Below are 25438 nucleotides of genomic sequence, written 5' to 3' on the forward strand. Positions count from 1 at the left end.
AGGAATTGGGGGTTTGACAACTAGCTCAAGGACACCAACTGCTGGTGACATTACTTACCAGTTTTGCCGGAGTTTTGATCTAGCGGTGAGTTGTCCAAGGCAGTCCATTTCTTCAGCCGGGACTGGGGCTCTTTATAACTAATACTGCCAATATCCAGATTGTTTACATTCAAGTTTGAATTCAAGCCTGCGGGAGGTGAGAAGGGCAGAAATATTTGGACCGTGAAACAATATAAAAATATCAACTTGGGGCAGGGAACACCAAGCTTAGCACATTCTGTCCGTGTCAACTTGACTAACTCTCCGAGGGGTGTGAGGGTGGACCCGTGGCACCCGGCCCAACACCCGGATCAGGTTTATGTTGCCAAGATATTCTAAAATATGACGGCTGGCCCCTGGTCAACTTGACAGACTATCAAAATTATATTCTGAACAGCTCACGGAAGACTACCAGAAAACATTTAATCTTTGCTTTGTTAGGACGGGGAGTGACAAGCTCACTATTGCCAAGCTGCATTAAAGCAGAAGCACCACACATATCTGCTAAGCACAATTTCATAAAACAAATACGCTTAACTTATTGTTGTTGAATTTAACCCTTTCAGTCTCAAGAGCGCTATATAGCACTCAAGCGTAACTACGGTAAAATTCCAAATGGCACTCTCGACCCAATAACAAAATGACCGCTGTATTATTGTTTTGAGCCCCTATTAAGACTGGGAAGGCGGGGGGGGGGGGGGGGGGTTGCAGTGCAGTTAGACTGGCAGTAAGTAAAAGCAGGCTCATTCACCTCGTGCTGACACACAGTTGCTCTCGTGGCTGCCGAAGGTCCTCCCAGCCCGGGGGTGGATGGGGGAGCCGGGCGCGGCGTGGCCGTTGCTCTGTGGCGGGCTGTGGAAGCTGTGGCTGTGATTAGCGCCAGCCGGGGGGTAGCCGGGCGCGTGCTGCGCGGAAATCATGGGGTGCTTCGCAGCCTGGTGCAACAGAGAGTCGCCATGCCCTACGCTGGGAGGGGGAGCGAACCCACCTAGAGGGAAGTTACTGAAGGAGCCCAGGGCACTCTGCTCTTTCTGCAGCTCGGCCGCGTTCGGGGGCATGAAGTTCTCCAGGTATGACTTGAGGCCTGACTGGTGTAGCGATGAGGGCTGTGGGGAAGGCTGCTGCTTCATCATGGAAGGATCCAGGTGGCGAGGGGGCTGCATCATCTGCTGGGAGGAGCCCAGAGCTCGGCCCTGTAGGACACCGGCACAGTCAGTACATCCTTGCACAATTTCAGGTAACAACTACAAAAAATTCCGTTTTATGGGTTACACGATATATTCTTTGACAGGAACAGAGACAGAGGGTGCTGAGAAACTGGGACTGACAGATGCAGGAGGCCGATACAGGGAGAGAAGGCCCTACCTGGTGCTCCTGCTGCTGACGTCCACCGATGGGCATGTTCCTCTGGTTATGCACTTTCTGCTGTTGCAGGAGGAGGCGCTGTGGGACGAGCAGAGGCAGCGGCTTTTAACAAGGCTAACATGGATACCAGTCAACCAACCAGACACAACAGGTCCGCAAGGCACAACATGCAAACTACCAACTGTCCTGCATTACCGATTAGTACCAACCAAGATTAGAACTTTCCTCAACGGATGTGCAATGGAAGAAGCCGTACCTGCAGCTGGGAAAGCTGGTTTAACTGGGAGAGCTGGTTCAGCATAGCAACCTGCTGTGGCCCAAACAGAGGGTTCAAGCCTCCGTTACTGGGAGGATACTTCAACAATGATGCTGGAACCTGGGGAGATAGGGGGAGGCCAAAGGATATTGATTACACCCAAGGATAAACTCCATGGCAAGTGGTGCCCAGGTGGGTCCTTTGTGAAAGGCGTGCGGCTCAGGGGGGAGGCGTGCGTTACCTGAGGGGAAAGCAACGGTGGAGGCACTTGAGTGCGGAGATTAGGCTGCGATGAGTTCAGAGGTTGTGCTGGAGGCTGCTGGGTGCTCCTGCCTTGTGCTGCTGCATTACTGCTACCGAACATGGGATTAACATTCTGAAAGGAGAGGGTCAGAACCGTTAAAACCCGCCAGTAAGGAGCTCACGAGGAGATTAACAAAAGCACAGCACAGGGGGGGGGGGGGGGGCATGCAACAGGCATTCTCCACACTCTTTACAAACGCTGTCTGAACTCACCTGCCTGACCAAATTCAAGTTCTGATGGCTGGCCGCTGGCATGGAGCCAGGGCCTTGGTTAGGTAGTGTACCGTTTGAAGGGGGAAGCTTCATGTTTTGATTAGAGGAGTACTGTACATGTTGGGGCTCTTCTGCTACAATGCCATCTGGGACAGACAGGGACAGAGACAGCTGCAGCACGCCAGCCAGCAAGCAAAGAGGGCAGCAAGAGACGCGGCAGAGTGGGTCGCAAGAAACCGGAGGAATAGCCAGGACCGCCACCAAGAAAGAAAAACCAAGACAGGACAGTGGAAAGGACAGAAGGGCAAGGTTAGACTGATAAGCTCCTAACTACAGAGGCTCAAAGCTGCAGTGCCCAGGACGCATGGATGTGCCTTTTTTCCAGTTGGCTGCCTCAATTAACACAAAACCATTTCAATTGTTCCAACCAAATTAAAGCCTGCCAGCATGGGGGAATGTATGGATAGTGGCACACATGAAAACCCAAGAAGCCCTGCAGCTTTGAAGAGTTACAGTGAGAAAGAGAAAGATGAGGACAGTGATTCTCAGTGGTCTACATCTCCTTTGACCAACTGTCATTCCCTGTCACTCGGGTGAGTAGAATTAACCCCAGATCAGTGTGCAATGCTTGCATCTCTGTTAAAGCAGCTGATTAACATGCACTAATGACTAAAGGTTCCTCCCCATTTAGTGGGGAGGGGGCGTTACAGATAGGGGACATTCGTGCACAAACCAACTTCAACATTAGCTGTGTTACTGACCTTATCAAAATAGGGGCTTCGCTCCATGGAAGACTCTTTGGACATCTGATGGCGTGATACAGGGCTCTTTCCAATCACACCATTGTATTCTCCCATATTTAGAACAGGTTTGTCCACCTCCATGCGCTTATCTGCCAACATCCCTGCAAAGAGTCCAGTTGTGAGCAAATCAGGCACGAGGAATTCCCCCTTCTAAAAGGTACCATTTTAAGAGTACAGATAAAAGCTAAAATAAATAAAAACTCACCACCAGACATTTCCATCTTACTGTTCTTCATAGCTTCTTCAGATTCCCTCTGTAAGAGGTACACAGGTTTTAAATACACATATTCCATACATATTCTTTCAATTTGTTAAATAGCTCACAGTTAGCAAATAAACATAGGCTTCCGAGAAACCATAGAAATCAGCCGATGTATTAAAACAAGCCCTGAAATGCATAAAGAGGTCTTACTGGGAAATTCATGTTGTTGAACTGCTTCACAAACTGATTCATCCATGCATCATCTTGCTTGTTGCCTCCTTTATTGACCTAGAAAGAACCGATCAATACACAAAATCACAAAGAGAGATTGGCGCTGTATGTCTTTCAGGAACATCACCGGCAGCTCGTGTGCACAAGCTGTCTGCAGAAAAAGATCACTGCTTTTGTAAAGGCTGGAGATGAACAATAACAATTTGACTGTCTTCTAGTGGCCTTCCACTCCATTAAAAAGACTGAAGATGGCCAACGATGCCCCACCTTTGGAGGCATCTTCTTCATATAGGACCAGTTCCCTTGCTGGTTCATGTCCTGAGACGGGGTGTTGTTCCACATCCCGATCTCCACCTCCTCCTCTTCCTCCCAGGTTGGATGGCGAGGTCCCGCCATGGGTGTCTCCTCACCACACCAGTTGTCTTGCATAGGTTTGGGCCCTGTTATCAAAGGAAAAGTAGAATAAAATGAAAGTTCAAAGTTATCCTATGGTAACATTTATCCCAATCCCGCCGAGATAAAGAATTATGTGCTAGCTAGGCTGTCGCTCTGTCCTAAAAATAGACCCAAAGAATCTCAAGAGAAATTTGTACTAATTTTCTGCCATAAAAAAATAAAAATAATAATAAAACATTACCGAAATGTATAATTATGGCTCAGTTATTTTCCTAATAAACCTGGAGCTAAATGACAGAAAGATGTTTGGCAAAGAAATTGATTAAGAAAAGAACCACAACCACAATCCAAAAAAAAAAGAAGAAAAAAAAAAAAAAAAAGTGAAGATCATACCAATGCCAATGATGCCGCTCATCATATATATATATATCCAGTTACAATGTTCTTGGCTTCACCATTTGAAATATAAGCCCTACAAGGCTCCACGGATAGCATGACCCACACATGAACTTTATGTTTAGGTTACCTAGGAATACGGTCCAGACTAAACAATAACATGGCATGTTGTTTATTGTTTACCCATCTCTTTGCTACCGAGCTACGACCATGAGTGCAAAACGGATGAGTATAGAGTGCAGCTCGAGCTCCATAATTCACTCGGACAACGAGACTGCAAGTTCGAAGGCCTAATTATATATTCAAAATTTGACATTTTCCTGAGATTTGAACGAGCTTCATTTTCAAAAAATAAAGTGATAAAAAAGTGACAGCCCTTGTATGTGCCTGCCTTAGACTCACCAGGTTTGTGGGGAGCCTGCTGTCCCACTGTGGGGCCTCCCCAGCTGCCAGCATTGGCATTCTGCCTTCCAGGCTCTTCCCAGCCGGGCCCAGTGTCTACAGGCTTGCCCCAGGCTGAGGTGCCGTTGTCCACAGAGACAGGGGGCCCTGCAGACTCCCATGAGGACTCAGATTTCTGTGGGGCTCCATATGGCTCTCCCCACCCTACAGAGAAGAGGAACACAGCTCAGGGTTAGTAGGATGCACCTACTGTCAATTTTAACATCTTAACAACCCTCCCTACTGCTTAAGCAGCATTGGGAATTAAAACACAAACATAGAATGTATACAGGACACATGGTTTTAAAGTGTTTTCAGGGATATCTGGGCTCAAATTACAAGCCACCATATAGCCATTGGCATGGATGCACCGAATTCAGGCCTTAATGCCATTTAATAAAATAATTAATATTAGGCGCCTGTCCTCAAGCTACGTAGCAACAAAGGTGGGACAATATTTAAAATTACAATCTGAGTAGCAACCTCAGACCTGGAGGCATCTGAACTGGGCTAGGGAACAGAAAAAACACAGCAATGTCTGTGCTCTGTGAAACTCACATGGTGCTACAAGATCAGAAAATTAAGACTACTAATCTGATTAACTACCTCACCGCATCGACTACAGTCACCCCACTGCGCATTATACATTCTTCAAAATGACAGGAAATGCTCAGCTGCCATTTGGCATTGAAATAAACAGATCTGAACACGAAGTCAATATGCAGTCCTTTGTTCTCACAAATAAATCAGAGGCAGAGCATTAATGTAATAGAATTTATTGCACAGGCCTAACAGATTGTTTTCTTGAAGACATCAGCATTGCTTCTCTGTCAAATCCCTCTGAACTTCTGTTCAATGCCAACTTTTTGCAATAGCAATGAAGATAAAAGATAATCAAGCAATTAATAAACATAAAAATGGACAGTTGCTTAAATTACTTTGGGGTTCACATGTGAGGTCTGTACATTGGAGGTGCCTGCTAGGGCACAACAAAAAGGGCTTAAGTGCTAAAACTTTATGTACTCAAGGAAATCCACAAACAAACCACTTCAAATGCTTATAAATTCTACGTTCACTTGCAAAAGCTTGATATTTACGGAAGTAATTCCACCTTGGAATCGACCTAACAACTTCTAAATTACAAGCCCAGTTCCCTGGAAGTTTGAATTTTCATGGATGCCTAACACTAAATGGAAATACTTCTGACTGGGCAATGCAATTATAATTATTCTAATTGTTGAAAAATAAGACTAGTGTTATCGCCATCTCAGCTGTGAGGAAGGAACTTTTCATTGGCTTAGGTTGCAGGTCTGGTATTACAGTGAACCTTGCTAAGGTCACAGTCCTTATCCATACATGCATGCTTGTGCAAGGTTTGTTTACTCCTATGCTCAGCTGAAATTTCAACCCAACTTTTGACCATTGAAGTTTTTCACTTTCAGGTTCCAACTCATGCTCTGGATTCTTCTTTTAAAAATAGCCCTGTTCCTCTTCTGCTGCTCATGTTCCCACCATATGACTGCACCATCAGCTGGGATGAAACTCAAGTCTTTCCCTGTTTGGCTGGAACTAATTTCCATGCAAGCACTTTTCTTTTCCAGAAACATTGCATTCATAGCCTACACCTTTTCTGCCAAAAGACGCAAAATATTTTTTGTATACATTTCTCAATGTTTAAGAATCTCATGACAATCTTCAGTAAACAGTTCTCCACCCCTAATACAAAGGCTACTCAAAAATAACATTAAAAATAACTCATTTCCAAGATTGAAAAGATTGGCTCCTGATATTTTATTTAGCACATTCACATTCTAGCATTTTCTACAAGTATGTGCCATGTTTTGGATTCAAAACGGCACATATAGCCATAAGTTTGCATCCAGACAGTATGAAAGGTACACAGAATATACATTTAAAGAGGAGCACTTACCCAAGTTACAAGGCTTGTCCTTGCTGGACACAGCATTTGGGGGCAGCACAGGCTGTGGTGGGTGCGGCTGAGGCTGCTGCGGAGGGGCCATCGGAGGATCCTGCTCGCCCCCGCCGTTCTTGTTCCACATGTTCACATTGTTGTACTTGTACTTGTTGGGGTCTCCCCAAGCTGAAGTACCATCATCGATCTCCATTTTGCGCCTGACAGACTCAGGTGAGGGCTCTTCCCAGCCTGTAGATTCCTCCTCTTTCAGGGTAGATGGCATTGGGCCCCCCTGCCAGCCAGAAGGTTTGTTCGGGGCAGGGGCCGCTGGCTGCGATGCAGGGACTCCCCATGAGGACTGCCCTGTGGAAGCATCCTGTGGCTTGCTGCCCCAGTCTGGGGTGTCACAGGGTTTAGCAGAGTCGCCCCATCCGGAACTGCAGTGACTGGGCTTGGGGGGCTCTCCCCAGCCTTGGCTCTGATTGCTGGTTTTATTAGGCTCTCCCCATCCTTGCTTGTGATTTGTCTTGGTAGGCTCGCCCCAGCCAGTCGGACCACCGCTGTTGGGAGTGCTGCTCCCTCCACTGCCGCACCAGTTGTTGCCTGTGCCTCCCCTGCCCTGCTCGCTCCAGCCAGAGCCCGAGCGGTCACTGTCACTGTCGCAGCCTGCCGATCCTGGCTTTGGGGGATTGCCCCAGTGATTCGCAGGAGGGGGATCTGCTCCCCACCCCTCGCTGCCTGGTGCAGCACCCCAGCCCTGGTTTGACTTCTGTCCTTCAGTCCATCCCTGTTTGACCTTTTGTGCATTGTTCCAAGTAGAAGAAGCTCTCTCATCCTTGACGCTTCCCCATGACTGATTGCTCTTTCCTACTCCCGTGGTAGCAGCGTTGTCCTCCCAGCCTCCATCACCACTGGGGCGTTTGGCTTCTCCCCAACCAGGGTCAGGCTTGGGATCAGACCACCCAGATACTGATGAGGTTCCTTTGCCGTTGGTGCCAGGACCGTCCCCCCACCCGCCTGAGTTAGGTGCCTGGGAGCCGGAGCCACCCCAGGCGTCTGTCCCATTGTCCGCCTTTTTCTCAGCGTTAGAGGCGGCCACAGTGTCCCAGGTTGTGTTCTGCCGGACTGGGGTCTGACCCCACCCGGTGTTGGAAAGGACTCGGGGGTCCAGGTCAGTCCTGGTGATGGGGGTCTGCACCACTTCCTGGGTATTGCCCCTCCTCCGGTTGCTGGTGTGCTGTCCATCTCTGTCCCCGCGGCTGCTCTCGCTGCTACCCTCACTGCCAGTTGATTTGGCCCATGTGCCGCCCTGATTGTTCAGTTGGGACGCCTGCCCGGCTCCCCCTTCACCCAGAGCATCGTCCTCCAGGGACATCCATCCGTTTGTTCCCTTCCTGCTCCCGGTTATGCCTTCATTGGAATGCTGATTGTTGCTCGGCAGGGTGTTCCATTCCCCGTTGGAGATCTTAGTGCCAGTGTTTGAAGAGGAGGACGAGGAGGATGAAGACGAGGATGATGACGCGCTGCCCCAAGGGCGAGGGATCCCTGTGGGGCCGACACCATTCCCCGCTCCCCATGGCAGGTTCTGGGAGGCTGTGGGTGCAGAGCCCCACCCTCCTCCACGCACCCCCATGCCATTATTATTATTATTCTTAAAAGTAGCGCTTGCAGTTGATCCATTGACTCCAGACTGCATTAGAGTTGCATTCACAGTGTCGCCAACAGTTTGGCCTTTAGGGACAGAGCATTTGTCTCCAGAGTAATTGGAGTCTTGTGGAGTTCCCCATGCTGAGCCATAAGACCCACTGTTTATTCCCTCGCTGTTGCCATGCTGAGAAATGGAAGTGCCATTAGAAACTGAAGAGGCCTGGAGCTGAGGCGAGCTCCCTGTACCCACGTGCCAGGCTCGGTGCCCTGTGGGAAGTTCATTCATCTGCATTGAACCAGTAGAGTTTGGTAAACTAGAGGTCATCATGTTAGTAGTGTTATTTGGTCCATTCAATTCAGTGTTAAGGTTTTGAGGTTGCCCGTTTAACGAAACCTTACTTGTACCATTGACTTCAGACTCTGTATTGTTGTCCTGGAGGCTGCCCCAGGGGGTGTGGGTGGAGAGGCCCATCTTAGAGTTAATACTCTGGCTGCTGGGCGTTTGACCTATGGTGCTACGTTGAGTATTGGTGCCACTGTTCCCATTCCCAACAGGCCCATGTGGATTATGCCCACTGTTTTCCAAAACAGGCCAGGCACCATGGTTGGCATTTGGGTTCAAAGTGCTTGGATTTATACCTCCATTGGTTGAGGAACCTAGGGTGCCCCATGCATTTAATTTACCATGGCTACTTTCGGGTAATTTGCCATTGGGATTCTCCCCAGGGCTTTGACATGTGCTTAGCATCGAGCCATGGGATAAGCCCCAGGGTCCCTTAATACTCCCATTGCCCACATTATTGCTGCCATTTGCAACCATAAAATGAGAACCATGTCCATTTCCTTGTCTATTGCCATTGCTGTCACCGCCAGCGCTCCCAGAAGCCATTATACTAAGGTTTTTCTCAGACCCAGAGCTTGAGGCAGAGTCAGCATCCATACATTCTGTGGCTAACTCTGGGTCACTACCAGTGATAGAAGGCCAGGCTTCCTTGTCGCAGCCGTCTACAATAACTTTATCCCAAGTGGTGTTTGAGTCACTGCCAGGAGAACCAGAACTCCAATGGGAATTTTCATAATGAGAGCCAAGAGCACTGTGATTCAACTCTGTGGAGACAAAAAAGAAAAAAGGAAAAACATTAAAACTCAAACAAATGTAGAATTATTAGGCCAGGATGCTGTTAAAAAATAACAGCAAAGCCAGAAACAGGACAACAATTACAAAAAGGAAATTAAAAAGATGAGGTCTAATGTTACATATATGAAAGCCATTAGAAGTAGTTTTGAGGACAGTGATCCAGTAGAAAAAAAAGAAACAATATAAATTAAGACTTTGGGAACTGGATACCAAATATAACCAAAGAAAATTATTTTTTTATAAAATTGAAACCAAAACACTTGACGGTCCATCATTAAATACTGATCTGCGCTTGCTCAAAGTCATCGCAGAGCTGACGGTGCATTTCTCCATGAGCAAACGGATGTGTGTGACGAGTTGGTGGGACACACAGCCTGCTGATCTACAGCACAAAAGGCCTTCCCCTGGAGCCCGAGCCTGGCCGGCACTACAGCGCAGCTGTCACCATTTTGTAGCAGCAGCGTGGGCTCCGCTATGTGCACAGGGGGGAGGGGGGAGGGGGGAACAGGAGCAGCAGCCAGAGAGCGTTCCCTTCTCAGAGCGCGATCCCCACAGCTCTGCAGCGGGGCTTTCTCCCAGAGACGCCCTCGTCCCCAGCGGCTGAACCTTCACACGCTGTCTCTTTCTTCTGACATCGCACCCGTAATAAGCTTCATTTCTGCTCGTCTTGCACACACTTTCCCGAGCGCAACAAGATGGCTGCCAAGGTGCTCCAAAGCACACCCTCGTGCCAAGAGTGACATTCCCCTTCTCTGCCTCATTGCGAGCTGAAACTTTGAGCCTTCACTGCCAAATCCCTGCTACCCTGATCAATGACCAAAGCTCACTGCTACGCTCGCATACTGTGTGTATATATATATATATATATATATATATATATATATATATATAAATAAATAGAAGAGTTTGAAGCTTTTTAGGAAAAATTAAGGGCAGCTTCCACAATTAGTTGATTTTTGACATCTCACCAACCACAATGTTCACATTTGCAATGTACGATTTGCAGGGGTGAAATGTGCGCGAACGCATTTATGGGTCACATGCTACACTAAGAGTCCGTTTGACAAATGACTGGAGGAGTGCTAAACATTTTAGCACACAATTAGCTGCTACAGATGCTTTTCATCTCCTTTATGTCTGAGCAGCACGGGGAAACATGCCAAAGAACAACTGCTCCACCCCCCGAACACAACACAGACACACATTATGCTTCGCCACAGCAGACCGTCTGCATCAAACTGGCAGTGCGAAAGCCTCCTGCAGTCTTCGCCTCTTTCTGTCGTTGAGAAACCGCAATGTTTTGGTATTCAGCTCACGCGCTCCAGCCTATGCAGCAGCCTGTGGTGACTCACAGCAGAGGGAGCTGAGAGCCGCAGCAGAGCAGGCCAACTCCGTCACAACAGGGTGCGTGCTAAGGGGAGGGGGGGCTAAAGCCTGCTAGACCTGCAGGGCACAGTGCACATTAGTTTAGGGAGCACTGCGCCTGTGTGCCCTGAGAAAGGAGGGACGCTGCACTGACCCAGCACATACCTGCATCTCAAACAGACCATCAGGCAGGGAACATGAGGTCAAAGACTACCTGCTTTCCCTTTCAAATGAGAGCTTAATACAGTCTCTATTTGCCAATATGTTCAATCCTCACCCCTGGCCGCAGTGTCTGTAGATACAACTTCAGATCACAGATAACTGATGGATTTTTCAACTGTCAATGTTAGCATTGTTCAACTTCTGGTACTGGGCCAATACCACAAGCAGAAGCAGTGCCTTTTCACTGAAACGCTAAACTGCACTGGTGCAGAAAGACATCTGAAATTTAATAAGGGTAAAGCCTAAGGGAAGATTCTCGTGTTTAAAGGTCTGGCTGGAATGTATATGCAAGCTGTAATGAATGTAGCCTCAATGCCATGTCACAATAATGATGTAATCAGACATATTACTCCACATTCGTTTTGACATGACCATCATCAGTAGCGTCTAAAAAAATAAAATTAAAATTAAGAATGTTATGTAAATACATTTAACGAATATACAAAGCAACCTTCTTGTACAATAGACATAGAACAAATAATTTCTATGCACTCAATCACTAGAACACAGATCAAATGACATAATTTCCATTATAAGCTTTGAATAATGAAACTATTCTAGACAAACTTCACATTAGGCTATCCAAGAATGCTATAAATGACAACAGTACATGTGCTATGCTTGAGCGGTTGTCCAGGATGAACCAATAACAAAAAAATGTAACCTTTATATAACCTTGGGTTTTGCCTGAGCAATTTTCTATTCCTAAATCTGCAGTTCCAAAACGGTTTTCATTGAAGGAATAGGAATCAAATGCGTTTACCTACAGACAACGCATTGAATTTAGAAAATTGAGCCCCACAAAAATGTTAACAGGGGCTTCCATTTAACAATACCAATCTAAGCAGTTCTCCCATGTTACAGGTTTCAAAAAATAAAAAATAAGTCTGCACTTTGGCTAGCTCACAAACCAAATCAACTAATCATATCGCCTAATGCAGCCTATGCAACCAACCTAGCTAGCTAGCGATATAGTTATGTGGTAGTATGCTATGCGGCTTACAGTGGAGTAGCTCGCTAGTCTCTGACTAACAGGCGAAGACAATGTTTGAGAATGTGATATCACAGAGAGCAAAATATTTCACTGGTCAAGCCCGTGCTTTCACAGACAGAATTCCATAAAAAGGTAAAATGACTGCGGCTCGTTTTCGTTTTACTTTTTAAGAATAGTTCATAATAAATGTTTTTTTTCTTACATCATATACAACGCACACAATAAACCAACATAGGCTCTGGTTCTTTCATTACATTACTTTAATGGCATTTGGCAGATGCCCTTATCCAGAGCAATGTACAGTTGATTAGACTAAGCAGGAGACAATCCTCCCCTGGAGCAATGCAGGGTTAAGGGCCTTGCTCAAGGGCCGAACGGCTGTGCGGATCTTATTGTAGCTACAGCAGGGATCGAACCACCAACCTTGCGGGTCCCAGTCATGTACCTTAACCACTATGCTAAGGCCTCTACTTTCTTGCCGCACAAAGTTCCACACTGGTGTGCAAGCTTTCTTACGAAAAATCAGCACAGAAATATCTGCTTGGTGTGAATCCGCTTTAAATGGCCGACTGAAGTTACTCACCAAGGCTTTCGCTAAAATATAGGATACATATAACAAATGATTACAAAATAATGGCCCATTGATCACAAGGCAGTAATACCTACCGTGTAACAGAAACCAGCCAGGCGACAGTTTACACTGTGTTGTGGCCCATTGTTACTCAAATCACACCAACTTGCCATGTGACACAATATCAAAAGTAATTTAGTTGAGGCACACCAACCAGCCAAAACCTGGTTAATTTGCAAGTTAGTCACTCAAGCTGCTTCCCCACAACACATGCACAACTCACAACACTCCATTCAGGGAAAAATTACAAGGCACTGTGAAAACCAAGCCAAAACGGTGTGAAAATAAAAATCGTAATCACCTGTCTGGTTAGGGGAGTGGCTGGCCAAATCCCGTATGGGAGGCATGCCTAAGAAACAAAAGAGCAGAACCACAAGAGGGATATGAGATTGAGAGAAAGCCGGCATCCCAATTGGGAAAACTTAATCTGCCAGATATCATGCATCTATAGTTCATGACCTCAACTCAAACACAGGCTGTAGAAAATGATATCTAGCTACATATGCCCTTCAGGACCACATTTCCTGCGAACTTCACTGAATACTGAAAAGGTAGCAACTAAAACTGAAGTTACCTCACCTGAATGCCTTCACATGAAAGGTTACTCAAGCATGTCTCAAGCAAGTTGACATGTAGTGTTGCTCTTGGAAGCATTTTTGAGGTGGGTATGAACCACCCTCCAGTCTACTGGGCTCACAACGGAGCACAATGAACACACACACAAAACCACAAGAGAAAATTATATTTTTACTACAGTTGCACATTGGTTCTATCACTGTATTTGATCTCAGGGTGTGATAAACTTCCTGGCTTGTACTCGGTTACCTCTCCACACGCAACAGAGCATTTTCATTCTGTGAACTACTGGTACTTAGCTTTGCATACTGAAGGCTCGTCACACCTTCATGGAAAACAGACAGCATATCCATTGACCAACAATCATCCATCATTTACAGAATGAAGAAAACATCCACCTGTCACTTCCGCGGACAAGAAAATTAATGTGACCAATGACAAGAGCATGCTGTGAGCAGTTATGACCAGTGCTGACACCGGGTGTGTGCTGGTGCTTGCTTGTCAACCTGAAATGAAGCTCGACACAGAAACATCTCCAATTCTTAATATCCTACTATACTAATTGCAACAAAAATACCACCGGAAAAAAAGAATACATCTTTTATGTAACAGCTTTAGAGATTAAGAAGTATTCAAGCAGAAACCAGACAGATCTCAGAAACTGCTGATTTTCACACACAGTCTCTAGAGTTTGCAGAGAATGGTGCAAAAAACAAGAAACGTCCAGTGAGCAGCAGTTCTGCAGCTAAAACGCCATGTTAATGAGAGAGGTCAGTGGAGAAGGGCCAGACTGATCAAAGCTGACAGAAAGGTGACAGGAACACAAATAACCACACATTACAACAGTGGTATGCAGAGGGTCTCTGAACACGCAAGTGGATAGGCTACAGCTGCAGAAGACCAGTAAGTCTAATAAATACCTAATATAGTGCTTACTGAGTGTATATAGGGAAGACTCTTTATGACACTAACTTAAGAGGGTCAGTACATTCCATTGCCCTCATGTCATCAACAGACAAACAAGATAATTTTGATAAAAATATTTCTGCTTAAATATCCACTCAGCATGCATGCACATGATCACATCCAAATACATAGTGAGGAAGAAAATGCCATTTAGCTAGTTGGAGGGAAACTGACAAGGAACTCCAATGACATCCATAACCAGCCAGCCAATGAAGATTCAATTCTGCCTGACCAACAGAAACAAGAAACATACCAAAGTCTTGCAAAAAAAAAAAGGAAAGACAGCCATATGTAGAATATCGCGTGAATTCACACAAACATCGGTGCAAAGATGGCTGAGTGGCTCAAAGGGTAAAGTGCTGAACTGGTGTGAGCAGGTATGCTGTATGTTGTAGGTTCATGCCGCAAGTATGGCAGCAGCTAACTCGGGCCTGTCATGAAAACAGTCCAGTCCGTGGCTCACAGGCTAACTGGGATTATATTATTGAGTGCAATTATGTGACCGACCTCGTGTTCACAGATCTAATGGTGCAGCAACACAATCAAGGCTTCAAGTACTTGAGAAGCAGGACACAGTTTTAGTATAAATACATGATTTTTAAATGTCAGACAGGTCTGGTTACATATCCAAATTCACACATTCCAGACTTACCCTAAGTAAGTACAAATGATCAATTCATTTTCCACATAAAATGTAATAGTTTATCAGAAGAGAAAAAAATCTTGCCTTGCAGAATCAAAAAGGTTATGGCACTACATAGTATCAAGCTAGCAAACACAACTGGCCAAAATGTAAGTTATATGGTTATGCAGTGTTATACAGTTATACAGTGTTTCACAGTGAATGTGCAATACATCTTATTTTTTGGAAAGATAACTTTGTGTCTGGGGGTCTATGCACCACCCATTTCAACTGCATGCGAGAGGCACCTATGGGATCCTATGGATGCAGTAATTTAACAGACCTGAATGAACAGTTAAGTCACACAGAAAAATATCAAGCCTTTTTTCCGCATAAATAAGTGTGAACGCTCATCCGTCATGCAAGTCATCACCTGCTCTGACTTTCACCGACAGTGCTGTCCTGCGGTAATACTGGCTCTTTTGCGCCAACGCCACTGGTCCTAAGCGGCGGGCGTGTGCTACGGGAGGCTGCGGAGTGAGGGCACGGGAGTGGCTGGTACCTGGGAGGTTGGCGTTGGCGCTGCTGAGGAACGGCGGCTCGCTGGCGAGTGCGGCGCCCCCTGTCTGGGCGGTGGCGAGCGGCGCTGGAGATCCCAGGGTGGCAGCGGGGAGGGGGAGGGGCTGTCCGCGCTTCAGCAGCTGCTTCTGCTCGTGCTGCCGGAAACGTGGCGGGACTTCGCGGGCCGGGTATCGAGGCGGGACTTGCGGGTGGCTGCTGGCTGGGGCCCGCTTGGCATTGCTGACGGTGCTGGTTACAGTGGAGGCGTCGCTCTTCGGGTTGGCAGGCTGAGGCTGGCTTAAACTGGACTTGATATGTTCTGGCACTGGAGACGAAAAGGTAAACAGCGTTCAGATTGCATAAGCTCAACGTCGGAAAAAGGGTTTCATTAAAATGACAATGTCCTGAGCAGGCCTTAGGAAAGCGACGCCATTTCAATGACCGAACGCTGACTTACAAATCTTTTTTTTTTCCCTTTAAGCCTATTCCCATATACAGCCTGTAGTAGGTAAAACAATATTCCATAAAGAAAAACTTCATTCCCAGCGAAGCACGAGCACGCACACTCCGACATTAACAGGAGCGGCTCACGGTGAAGCAGAAACTGGACACCACTGTATCAGGAGACACCGACTTGCAGAGGAAAACAGAGACAGCCGAAATCAGTATTGGTTTCAAGGACACAGAAAATGCGTATATATTTCAGGCTTGTGCTGCAAGCCTAGCCTAGCCTCACTGACCCCCCCCAACTCTCTCTGCCACAGCAGCATCCTAATTCTACTCAATTTCACAGATGAATGGAGGCTGACAAGCAGAAGGCAGCAAAATGGCCCAGACAAACATCAGCTCCCAAGCACAGAGACCAGGCAAGAGGATCCCTTTAATTAGAAAACCCTTCAGGAAGCAAACGAGTTGATCAGCTCAGACCACTGCAGCGCAACGCAGCCTGCAAACGTCCTTGAGGAAAAGCCTGTTATGAGGCGCGAGAGAAACCTACACAAATTGTAGAGTGTACTATGTCTCTGGAGGAGTGAATAATCCGTCTGCAGCACAAAACGCCCAGTGAGATGCCGGCAGTAGACGGTGGCAAAACGGTTTGGTGATCATCGCATCCGATTTAAAGCTCCTCGCAGAGAGAGGCTCTGTGGACAGACAGCCCTAGGTCACCTACAGGCAGGCGCTTGTTAATGCATTTGTTTTCAGCGCCACTGTAAATGCGTTAAAAAGGAGCGTTTACACGCATTATCCAGGAATGAGTGGGGAAAGAGCTCCTCCAGCTGCCGTTCTTCAGAGGAGCTGAATTGTTAAAAGGTTAAGAAGGAGAGGAGCATGTCTGTTGCCAGTGGCTTGTTATGGAAATGACAGGCCCATTAATAATACTTCAAAAGGCCGCGGTACTGGGGCTTTTAAAAATGCTTTTTTTGTTTAAAAAATGTTTTCCTTAAAAGCCATCAAGACTGGTTATAGAGCCTTCTTGGAACACATCATTTTAAATCTTACTTGCTTCAAAGCTTACTCGCCTCCAAAACGTACAATAAAGCAAAGTTAAATAAAATATTTCCTTGGTTTACATAAGGAGAACTCAAACAAAACTTGTAAGTCCAGAAGACTGGCTCTGAAGTTAATCTCTCGTTTATTCAGCATAACCCTGAGGTCGTAAAATTCCTATTTTTTATGCCAACTTTTGCAAATAAGGACGTAGCATTCATATTCGGCACGTGTTTGAATCGGAGTAATGTCAGCGCAGAACACAGTACGATCTCCAGCAGGCACACACTAATTACAGCAGTAACAAACCATGACCCCAATTATACCCACACATGGATCTTCACTCCGAGTTCTCCCTTACGCTTTTCTTTAAGAATGAGCTCACTCCACAGTAATGTGATTCACTCTGACACTAGCAAAGAAAGGCTACAAAGCAAAGCTATCGCATTGAAACTTTGTGCAAGTAATCCTCTGTGAAAAACCGTCCCGACCTTTCGAGAACACATCCAGCCTGCAGCGCACATCCAGCTCGCGTTCGGTGTGAGGTGCCAATGTGAAACGCCGTTTGTTGAAGCTGTACTCCGGTCACGTCACGCGGCCCTAGACTCTGCCCAGGGATTTTTAACGTTTTCGAAAAATTAAAACCCTTCTACAGAGCGCCTTGGCTTTCCTAGAGCAGCACATGAGAAGCATTCTAGGTCATTCAAAACAAACCTGGGCTTTTAAAGCCGAGAGGCGTGTAAAAAAATAAAAATAAATGATAATAATACAAATAAAAAAACCCTCTCGCAATACAATTTCCCTCTTAATTTATAAACTCCCGACAATTCTCACAAAAACGTGCTGAACGTGGTCAGCGAGCTTCCAGCTCCTGTTATGTTTCCACTCGGCAGATTTCATTAGAAAATGGAGGAGAAGTACGGTGTCATTTTACTGCTTCAAGTGCGAGCCCTGCTCTCTTCAGGGCGGAGGGACAGAATGTGACGGGGGTGGAAGGAATCCTGTCTGCAGCTGCCTCAGAAGATCTTCAAAACATTAGGCACCATGCCTGCGAGAAACTACCTCTCCGAGTTGCTCTGTTCTACAGTGAAAAATGTGCACAGTACATGTGCAGGGTCCTTTTGTGTTTTATTTTTTGCTGTAAGCCACTTCCTGTTCAAAGCTGCACAAAACTGTCAGTTGTGGAATGTTAACAGGAAAGCACAGATAGAGCCTTCGTGCTGCTACATGTTCACAACAGAGCCCATGAAACCAGCTTGCGCTCAAGGGTCTACAAATCGGGGAAAATACTAATTTGTGGCTTCTTGCCCACTCAGTAGATTCAAATCGACTACAAATCATGCAACACATTTTCTAGAGCTGGGAGAGCCCAAGAAAGAGTTTAGCATGTGACAGTCTAAATAGCAGGAATTTCCAAAACCTTTAATCTCTTATCCTTTTTACTACATAGAAGCCTAACGGGCTTCATGCAAGACTGTATTATTTATTAGTCAGCTGTGTAATGGCTGTCTTATGTACTCAAACAAATGCAGTACTTCTAATTATTATATCCTACAGAGAAAGGCTAATAGAAAAAGTTTTGCACACTGTCCCAAATGTTTTAATGATTACATGGAATGTTTAGACCGATTCAAGTGAGAAATATCCTGCTCAGGGCAAATATATTTGTCAGGTGATTTAATATTCTGTGGAAGAGAAGTATGCATACTAAAATGATTTTGTAGCAGCAAGCCTTATACCCTTAATGCTTATTAATTTTCAATTAAAAGTGGAGCACAAATAAGCTACCATGAATAGCCATAATGGGTTCAGACTGCTTTCATATTTGGCTATGCTCATGTCTTTGTGAATGAGCAAGTCTTTTGCACTTGGCCAACGTATCTTGGTGATCACATTAGCTTGGTTTTGGTTACTGTAGGGTAAGTCTGTGGTGTATTGGTCATGCAGGACTATTATTTTTGACCAAAACAATTCAAAAGACTTAAAAGGTCAGAACATTTAGAATCCAAGAGGTGCTGTGGTGCAACCTCCCCGAGTTGGCATGGAAAGCCCCAACATGAAATCAGCAATACCAAGATAATTTAACTCAAGCAAGTTAAGTTCTTCTAAATGCAAAATATGTAACCAACACAAATCTATCTGCATCACAGTCAATAACAGACCCTAAGAGAAGTAGTTCTGGGCCAAAAGAATAAGATAATTGAATCTATCATGTTGGATGCCCAGCTGTTCTCAGTGAACGAGAATGTGAGATTTAGTAGAGTTGTGGAACCAATGAACCACGTTACTGCCTGCCCTCCCAACACTACTTCACAGATGTTGCATTACCACAATTATACACCAAGGTACGCAATCACCAGCCCAACTGCTTGATTCTTTGCCATCTCCCGGACAGAATAAAGACTCTCATTGCTTAACAGCAACTGTTAGTGACATTTACAAGGATGAAGGTTCTCATAAAAATAAAAATAAACAAAAAGGCACAGTGCCAAGACCCACAAGAAATGTTTTCAACTCGATCAACTGAAAACTGACCCAGCAAAATGTGGAGCTGACAAGTCAGAGCAACATACTAATTTGACAAACCTCAATTTAATTGAGAAAAACAAAAAGCGGAGTAGCCATGCCCTGCACTCCTGTAGCCTCCCTGCCCAGCTACTTCGCTGAATGTCAGTGACACAACAGGATTCACTACTAAGCCACCGAAACAGAGGAGGGACAACGTCAAAGATAACGGTCCTGGGCTATCGGGCTTTCCAGGAGTTATTACTCAGTGGAAAAAGCCAAACGCTTTAATATAGGGAAGCATCAGAAAAACCAAATGAACAAATGCCAAACTGCCTACCTTTGTTTTTTTGTTCAGAGGCCTGAAACAGAAAGGGGAAGATCAAGAAGAGAATATTAATTTATGTATGCAAATGGGTCATTGTACATAACCCTCACAGACCCATACATGATCCTTATGCGTAGGTTTATCTTTACTCTGAATTAAAATGGCAAACAAAGACAGGATATTTATTAAATTTGGTATGAACCATGTGTGCTCTGGGAAAGTACAGCAACTGTGTGCAAGAGTAAACTTTTGTAAGTGATAATTGGTTAATTTGCCAACAGCTGAAGACACTACATGGCATGAAACTCAAGTCTACCAAAACTCAATTCATCCAGTAAATTCAGTCAAACAATGCTCATCATCAGCCTATACCATCAGCAGAAAAGAACATTCACAGGATCCTAATAATTTTACAGTCGCAATTAAACTATTCACTTTCAAACTGCAGACAGGAGGAACAATCCCTACCTTCTTTAAACCAGCTTCCTTCTTTTTCTTCTCGTCTTTCCGCTTTTTCCTTTCTTCCATCAACTGTTCTTCCTTTTCTTGCACTATATCCCTGAGGAGCGACGTTAAATAAAGTTAATATAGTCTCTGAACAGGCTTCACTTTCACAAATATTAAAGGAATCCTCTAGCCCCCTTGTATCCGCTTGCAATTTCCCTTTTTGTATAACAAAGTACATGATGCAGTAACGCAATTAGAAAACAGAAGAAAGCTCCAACTAATCTCCTTAAGGGATTACAGTACTGTGAACTGCTGAATTACTTCTCTGTAAACAACCACTTCAGTGGGACAGCCTATATCAATGATTTCACTGAACAGTTTAATTTGCAATATACTGCAGACAAATCAAATCAACTAATAAAATATTCTGCGTCAAATATTTTCATTTGTGCATTTTCCTCAAGGTATATTGCAGATGTGTGCCACTTAATTTAAACATCTCAAATGTTCAGAAGAATCATGGATAACCAGAGGCTAAAACACTGCCTGGAGAAAATGCAATACAAGTGGTGATATTTAATACATTCCTAATGCTACCACCTACCACATTTTTATTTTGTACACGGCTTAGTTTTCCACAAGGCATCAGAATATACCAGCAATATTTCAAATTAAACCTCACAAGAGACAAGAATATCAACTGTAGTGTCTGCAAGACTATCACTTTATGAAGCTTTATGATAACATTTGATTTGTCTGTGCTGAGTAATCATAAAATGTCATGAAGAACAATGGGCACATTCACTGAATAGGAGGAAAAAAACAGCCATTTGCATTTGCCATCTTTCATCAAATCAGTTGGAAAGATGAAATTATCTTCTAACAAATGCTACACAAGTCAATACGCTTTGTCCATTGCTTGGCAATTCCTTCACAGTAAGACTTACACAAGTTCTCACAACCAAAAATGGATCCATGCATTCAATTAAATAATTGGGCAAATAAATGATTCAGGATAAAAATAAAAGATTCTATGACTGTTGGATCGGCAGGTTTTCATATGAATGTAGTGGTAGCCAGCAGAAAAGACAAACTAAATCAGTCTCGCATCAAGATTAAAATCCCACTGAATTGATGCGAAATAGCTTCAAGGCATTTGTCTAATCCCAATATACAGTACCTGCAAGTATATGGTCACCTTACTAATCATAAAACCAGTGACAGATAATGAACACATTTTTTAAAGTAATTGCAAGGTATATTTTCTTGAAATTTGCAGAAAAGCAGGAGTGACCAGTATCTAGGAAAAAAAAAGAAAAGAAAAGAAATGGAAATAAAAACCAAAGGTAAATTTGTCATTAAATCTAGCAGCAAACCAGCAAAATGAAATAATGATCGTTTAAAGTCGATACTGAATGGCCATATCTCAAATGAAGTGGGTCAAGGAAATCCCTATGGGAGCATTCCACAAATCCATGCCCACTCCTGTTTACAAAACCACAGAAGAATAAGGGAAAATCCGAACAATCAAGAGCTATAGAAATCACACATCGGCCAGATTCATTCACCAACCTGCTTAATGGCACTAAAGTGTTCAATTTATGATCTTTTGAAACTACATTTTAAAGCAGAACCTTAGGCAGAAACCATCTACAGACTTCCTGTCATTTCAAAACAAGGCCCTGTGAAGCCTTTTTGATTAATCAGACCTACAAGATGCCAGAGCTGTCACCATCAGGTGAAAATACATTTTGCAAGGTAAGAAAAAGAGAATGATGTTCATTAGTTAAGGCCCTTTTAATATATTTTCATAAGATGGAAAAATTGGAATGTTTAGTGCCATCAGAAAAGAGACAAGAAAGTTAAGAATACAGAGAAGAGTATCTGGTGGTAAATCTTTGGTGGAGGGACATATCATACCTCATCTCACCCAAGACAAAGTGAGTAAAGTCAATTAGTTCCTTGGGTTTCCTTCCAAAAGTACAACCTTGCTGCCACAGGCTGCCCATTCTAATTAGGGAGCGATACTGTATGAATGTACTCCAACTTAAGATTTCATGTACGAAAGTGACTACAGCCATTTAAAAAAAAAGAGAAACCAAGAAGCAGTGAAATCGGCCCTTAACACGTACCTGTATCAATACTTGACCAAATACTAAAAAGCAAATCAAGTGTGTCGCTTCCCGATTGTCCAGCTCAATAATAATCCGGCAGTGAAGTGTTAAACCAGATGGACAGATCATCAGCAGGAGCCACTCACACAATGGCTGAGACATATGTTTATGAGTGCGACACAATGATCACAGGTGACTCCACCAGCCAAAATCAATCACTCCACTCCAAAAGACATGCTCAGATGGAGGCAAACATACCTAGACAATGTCAAATTCACTGCACACTAAGATTACATTTGAAACCTGCACTGCAACCAACAGAAATGCACATTTAGAAGACAAAATATTCTCCATGTCAAAAATGAATTCTAGAATTAAATTCTAGAATCTGGAAATTCTAATTCTGGAAATAAATACATTATACACCTTCATTCTGGAAAACTGCCATTCAACATTAGTCATTATCAAAGGGATTTGTTACAGAGCTTCATTATTGTGAAGTAAAATCAAGTAGACTGATCATTTTCTGGTGAACTTAATACTTGTCACATTCAATAAATAGATCACCTAGGCAATATCAATCCAACCTGGGGGGAAATGTTACATTTACAGAACCAAAAACATATGCTTTAAGTAAAAAAAAAAAAAAATTGCACTAATTCGCATGCATTTTATCCACATAAGGACCTAAATTGTATATTATAAGACATCTACAGTGATAAAGCAAGCTTATGCAGATCGTCATTTAAAGGTAAAAAAGAAAAGAAAAAAAACTTGTCTCACCCAAGCATGAAACAGATCAATAACAAGCTATGTTACAAAAAGGGAGCATTAAATACATTACATAAGTTAGTAACAACTCAAGTATAGCGACAATCCCGTCAAACCAAACTATGCCCTGGACAAATAAACTGAAGATAGTGGATACCTGCCCTCACTATTAATTAATTTCCACCGTTGCAATGCGTTAAGATGATCATTGGATTTCTAATGAACTAAATGTTTGTGTTCTTCCACACAGACTAAGCGAAGAGCCATTTTACAGGCTCCATTTCACACTGCCACAGGAAGGCCGGGGTGGGGGTTGAGGCAGCATTCAGGGCTATTGTTTTTGCCCATTCAGACTTGCATACTGTATTGCTACAATGAGCTACACAAACACCACTCAGAAAGGGCGACCATGGGTTTCGTTAAACTTTATGAACACAGAGACTGACTCAGCATTCTGGATCTCTTTAATTCAAACGGAACTGCATAATGCTTGCACCAGCAACAGCTGCTGTGATCAGGGGTTTGCTAGTGATGTCTAGCAGAGGGCCACACAAACAAAAGAAGAGGTCAGAGATTAACAGTCAATATTTTAAGACGGTCAAACAGTCTGAGGAAGATACAGCGGTATTTTAAACACATACACTGACCTGTTTTGCTTCTCTTCAGCTTCTTTGGTGGCTATAGCTTCCAATTCTCTATAGAGACAAAAAATTATACAAATTCTAAATTCTTCAATTGTATCAAATTAATTTACAGAGAATGCATATTATTAGCAATGGGAGGGTAAATTATCTAACTCTCGCTAACGTTAGGATTCCTAATCTAGCTAGTTTGTTTTTTCCTTTCAATGCTTTTTTTAGTCTACATTTCTACACGAATTACCGGAAGATACCAAAACAACCCATTTGCTACTTTGGAATAATTCGCTAACGTTATGTTAATATTATCACAAACACGCCGGCTAGACTTGGTTTAAGCCTAAATACCAGAAAGCAATAAAACAGTATTGCTTTTACTGCTCGTGCCGTGGGACACAAACGCAAACCAGTTAGCTAGCTAGCTAAGAGACATTATTTTGCCCCAAGATGATGTCGAAGCAACTCACTTTTTAAGTTAAGTTACCACCACTTAGTGAAATTGTACAAAAATAACGTCAGACCCGGTGCTAGCTGGCAGCATTTTAAAGACTGGGCTATCTAATATTATTAGGCAACAAATTAATTTGGAGGGGCCTTGTTGAGTACCGTTCGCTATCCCGCTTGCTAACTTAACCAGGAACGTACCTAGGCAAGCCAAAACAAATGCAGAGTATGTAAGGTTAACGGCAAGTAAGTTAAAACTAAAAATCTTGCTGAATTTAGCGAGCAACGCAGTCAAAAGAAGTAATGTTAATTTAGCGACAGATGCGCCAAATCATTCATTGGTAGAAAAGCGAAGCAGGGAACGATGTTAAGATTCATTTCAATGGTTAATCTACTAGCTAGGCTAGCTCTAGACGACGGTCGTTTAACACTACAGCTAGGCAAGTTAGGCTAGCAAGATAGCTAGCTAACTCGTAGCTAGTTCCAATGATAACCTTACATTATGGTACTCCACGGGAAAAAACGACAGCTAGCGAGTTGGTCAAGATAACTTTTCTAGATAGCATCATTTCAAAATGACGCATAGCCGTTTCGTCTCATTTTAGCGTTGACTAGAAAATACAGTAACGTTAGTTACATCGTAGTTTGCGTTTCGTCGAGCTTTCAGGGTTTCGTGTTTTCGCTTTACAGCGCAACCGGTCGACGACAACTCTGCAGCCCTAAAGCTACTAGCTAGCTAGCATTAACATAGCTGCCCAACTACAACTAGTTCCCTGCACCGAGTAGTCAGCATTTCGATTAATGTCAAAACTCAAACGAAGAAATAGTTTTAGTAAACGGGAGAGCGATAGCTAGCTATATAGGTACCCAATTTAAACGAAATTGTACGATAGCTAGCCTAGCTCTAACGTCATATCAAGCGAAGGCAGCAAAACTGGTCGCTCGTCGACAGATTGACTGGACTGTTGGCTAACCTACCTAGCCGTAAAAGTTAGCAACTCTAAAGTACAACATAAACGAGCACAATATTGAAGTTCAGAATAAAACACAGCGAAACACTTACCTCGTGAATTTAAAGTGCAACAGAGCGAATATGGAAGCCGGTAATAAGGCTACAGGAATTCAATGCGTTTGCAGCAGTCAACCTGCACGCCCGCCATTTTCTTCACTCGCTAACCTCCCTCTCTCCTCCTCCTGAGTCCTGTCCCACAGGAAGAGAATGCGAGTGCTATCGCCTGGTAGGACCACTTCCTTTGCCTGTCAGCATCGCAAGTACTGGACCCAAAATGGTTGCCATACTGTCCATTCCGTCGCGGTCACAGATGCGACATACTTTGTTATATTTTGATGCGCTCTTGTATTGTGCCTTTAAAATTACATCCTCCTTTATTTAACAACCTTGTTCGCTATGTTTCGGTTAC

At 44.1% G+C, this 25438-nt stretch overlaps 1 protein-coding gene across 5 annotated transcripts in view; it reads right to left on the minus strand.

The window, feature by feature from the left end:
• LOC133111630 (trinucleotide repeat-containing gene 6A protein-like) overlaps nt 1-25221 on the minus strand; it is a 33333-nt gene extending 8112 nt beyond the window's left edge. The window contains exons 1-17 of one of the 5 annotated variants that reach the window (XM_061222143.1): nt 25081-25221; nt 23583-23630; nt 20072-20162; nt 19616-19637; nt 15284-15607; nt 12859-12906; nt 6576-9314; nt 4607-4810; nt 3680-3852; nt 3392-3469; nt 3185-3233; nt 2938-3080; nt 1902-2036; nt 1661-1780; nt 1405-1482; nt 1028-1232; nt 59-187 (exon numbers count right to left, since the gene is read on the minus strand). In XM_061222143.1, coding sequence (XP_061078127.1) covers nt 59-187; nt 1028-1232; nt 1405-1482; nt 1661-1780; nt 1902-2036; nt 2938-3080; nt 3185-3233; nt 3392-3469; nt 3680-3852; nt 4607-4810; nt 6576-9314; nt 12859-12906; nt 15284-15607; nt 19616-19637; nt 20072-20131 — 4507 coding nt within the window. In that variant the 5' untranslated portion in view covers nt 20132-20162; nt 23583-23630; nt 25081-25221. Of the gene's footprint in view, nt 1-58; nt 188-790; nt 1233-1404; nt 1483-1660; nt 1781-1901; nt 2037-2937; nt 3081-3184; nt 3234-3391; nt 3470-3679; nt 3853-4606; nt 4811-6575; nt 9315-12858; nt 12907-15283; nt 15608-16279; nt 16348-19615; nt 19638-20071; nt 20163-23582; nt 23631-25080 lie in introns of those variants that run through there. The other 4 variants (XM_061222122.1, XM_061222133.1, XM_061222160.1 and 1 more) reach the window with 4 other exon arrangements.
• Between the last annotated feature and the right edge of the window lie 217 nt (nt 25222-25438).

Source organism: Conger conger, chromosome 2 (assembly GCF_963514075.1).
Source record: "Conger conger chromosome 2, fConCon1.1, whole genome shotgun sequence".
NCBI classification, from domain to species: domain Eukaryota; kingdom Metazoa; phylum Chordata; class Actinopteri; order Anguilliformes; family Congridae; genus Conger; species Conger conger.